The following is a 3350-nucleotide window of genomic DNA, read 5'->3' as shown; positions in this document are numbered from 1 at the left end:
AAAATAGCACCTCGACGATTGAGTATAACCATGCTTTAATCTAAAATTTCGATTTTTCAACCTCAATCTCCAAGAGACGAAATTAGAGGCAGGCTCTAAATTCTCATAGATTTTGTTGCCCTGTAACAGTATCGATTTAAACGTTGGATCCTGCGTCCCGGAAGAGCTTGCGTGATGCTCATTTATGAAATAAATGCATATTTTCGTCATTCAAATTAGAGAAAATAATTAATTGCTGTTTTTTTTAATTTGATTTAATTTTTTTTAGTTTTATTTTTTTGTATTTTAAATAAAATTTATATATACATATATCACTTGAACCTCCTTTCCATTTAAACTTTTAAGGGTAACTATCTACCTAGTTGAGGGGTTGACATTTATAGCATCGAAACACTACCAAGGGTGTATCGGGTGAAATAAAAATTGACGTGTTTAAGCAATTTTGGCAAAAATCAAATGCCACGTAGATATCGAATTTATTCCAGTTAAAGTTGCCACACTGTATATAACACTTCAATATGTTCTCTATAAAAAGGTAGTACAATGTAGAAATTTACAGATATACAGGGTGTCCGTTGCTGGAACACAACCATGGGGATCTCGATAACCCTAAAAGGCACGAAGTTGATTAAATTGGGGCATAATTGCGCAATTTGAAGTTCAAAAATATGCCGTTTCAAAATTTTAGAAGTTCCGATGGCTTTCGAAAGTATTAAAAAGAAACTAAAATTTTGGAAAAACTTGACTGAGAATCCATCATTGTAACTTTTCCTCTTTTGCAATGTGATGATGTCATATTTAAAATCCAACGTTTCAATTTTGAACAACCATCATCAGTATTTTTTTTTATGAACGTCATCTTGGATTTTCACATTATGGAATTTAGTATATTTTAATTAATGGATCTTTGGTTAATAACAGCGAGGAATAACGTACCTGGTTTTCTCATTTTTTTTTATGGGGATCAGCATGTTTTTACAGGGTGTGACAATTTATTGGTATTACATATATTTATTTTTTATTTGTTCCTATTTTTAATGTCTCCTTTGCGATGTTTCCACCTGGGATTTTATATGGATATTGGAAGTAAAAAAAGATTTTAAATTGATTTGAGTTTGAATTTTACTCTCTACGTCGTGTTGCACATTCAGATTGTAATGGACAAAAAATGCGTCCTACCCACCTACCTATCTATCCTTTTTGACGTACCTTGCAGGATATTCTCAAAATTTTTTAATTAAGATTTAAAGTCTCGTGATTTTCCCGAATATCTATCATTGAAATGTTGTAAAAACTTTGAACCTATTTAAATCGTTTTTATAAGCCTTTAAATAAAATGTTAAATGCGGTTTAATGTGCATGTGATTCGCAATATTCGTCGTAATAAGGACTGGATTTAGGTACGTTAAATAAACTTAACAAAATTATTAGAAAAACATATATTTGTACATTCCAAGTATTGATGTTAATAATATCAGAATTACTAGACCTAGGTGATTTTAAATATCTATTATACTAAAATCTTTCCTTAACAGACGTGTCACTAGTCACACTGTAGAAATCGCTGTTGTCGCTTTTTACACTGTAGAAACTTTGAACACTTTTTAAACTAACTAAGGAAGATGTAGAGATTGTTCGTGAATGCAGAATCTTCGATGGCACATTGTTCTCCAAGTTTTTTTCATGGATAGGTTCAGCAGGAATTTGTTGACTTTTCATTTCGGTAAGATTACCTTGATTCCTCTCCTTGACTTTTGGCTCTGAGAAATGAAACAATAGGGTTATTCGACCTTTAAAAGCAAAACTCACCCAAATCGCTTTTTCCATTTAAACAATTTAATTTGCCGATTCAAGTTGCAGGCAAACACGCAATACTAATTCGGTGGCGCTATCTATACGGCTTACCCGAACTTTATACTATGCATGGGGCTTTGCATGCGTCATTATTAAATTAATTGACTTGAGAGTTCGAAAGCTCTGTTTCAATACTTAAATAGATGCTATTGCAAGCAAACGATAACAAATACGGGGAGAAAACAAGGAAATAATATTGTTACCCTGGTAACCATACATGCATGATAAAAACCTTTTTATGCATGCTCCAGGGGCATGAAACATCTATTGTAACGCATGCGTAATAAAAAAATATACTTTATATGTATAACAAATTAGTATTATTTTTTATTGAAGAATTCGCTGTGCCATTAATTTTGGGACACACTATCCAAAAGGCATTTGGTACTTTTACCACAATGTTTTAGCTTGACGCTGTTTGTTTAACTGTAAAGTGAAAATAGTATGATTTTACTAATTAAAAAAGACAGCCCCCTCCAATCTGATATTGAGACATAGTAGGTAATATTGCATCTTATAAAAATAGTTTCAATAGTGCAGAGTTGTCCATTTTGCAACCAGTGCATTTTTGGAATCATCTAAAAATTTTAAGCATATTTCGTATAATATATTCTAACTTTTATGATAATTTTCACATTCCTATCTCAACTTTTCAGGAAGAATATAAATGTAAAAAATTTTCAAAGCTTGGCATCTGTCAGATTTTACATATTTCATTTTTTGACATTTGAAAATATGCCGTATTTGGGGCATGAATTTGACTGTTCGAAAATTACGACCCTCAAAAGTGCAGAAAGTGCCACTTTTCACAAGTTATCGTCTCAGAAACGCATGATTCATTTGAAATTTCCATATTGTCATTCGTTTCAGATGCCACTAACAACTCTGCGCTAGTGAAATTATTTCGATAAACATATTGACGACATCTTTGTTTCTCTAAAAATCAGAACCTTTGTGAAAAATTACGCATATTTTATCATAATTTGTTAAAAATAGAAATGTATACTCCGCAAGCTCTCGGAAATGGGACATTCTGTACATAATGATTAAAGAAACATACCTGATAAAGATCGTGTCTGTCCTCTTCCCCTGCTTCCACACTTGCACCATGTAAAAAACATTATAACATATAACTTATTTAATAGATAAGAACGTGTGTGAAATGTTCTAATGCATGCTTCACTTTTAACATCAACAACTACGGTCCGCGCACACTTTTCTAGTCAACATTATGCTCATAATTTTAGATCTTTAGTTGGTGACACCTGTTCAACCAAATATAATGTTTCTCTTCATGAGCTGAAATGCATATCAAACAATAAACGATGCCTAATGCGAATGTTGACTTTTAATCTACCCGTTCCATGGAAAAGAGATTACATTTTATCAGTAGATCCCGATAACCACTACGAGAATTATTGTAAAAATAGGTCCAGAGATCAACTTTTCAAAACCATTGGACTTCAGAATATTGAGACAGATACCTAAGTACCTAC

At 32.2% G+C, this 3350-nt stretch overlaps 1 protein-coding gene across 1 annotated transcript; it reads right to left on the bottom strand.

Annotated features, from left to right (window-relative positions):
- Nucleotides 1-1451: 1451 nt before the first annotated feature.
- Nucleotides 1452-3350, bottom strand: LOC136416208 (uncharacterized). Its single transcript, XM_066401278.1, has 2 exons — nt 2915-3350; nt 1452-1760 (listed from the first exon to the last, which is right to left on the bottom strand). The coding sequence occupies exons 1-2, from the start codon at nt 2973-2975 to the stop codon at nt 1516-1518; spliced, it is 306 nt and encodes a 101-aa protein (XP_066257375.1). The 5' UTR covers nt 2976-3350; the 3' UTR covers nt 1452-1515.

Source organism: Euwallacea similis, chromosome 22, assembly GCF_039881205.1.
Source record: "Euwallacea similis isolate ESF13 chromosome 22, ESF131.1, whole genome shotgun sequence".
NCBI lineage: Eukaryota > Metazoa > Arthropoda > Insecta > Coleoptera > Curculionidae > Euwallacea > Euwallacea similis.
The sequence above is the reverse complement of the archived record's forward strand: the minus strand, read 5'-3'. Positions and strand labels throughout refer to the sequence as shown.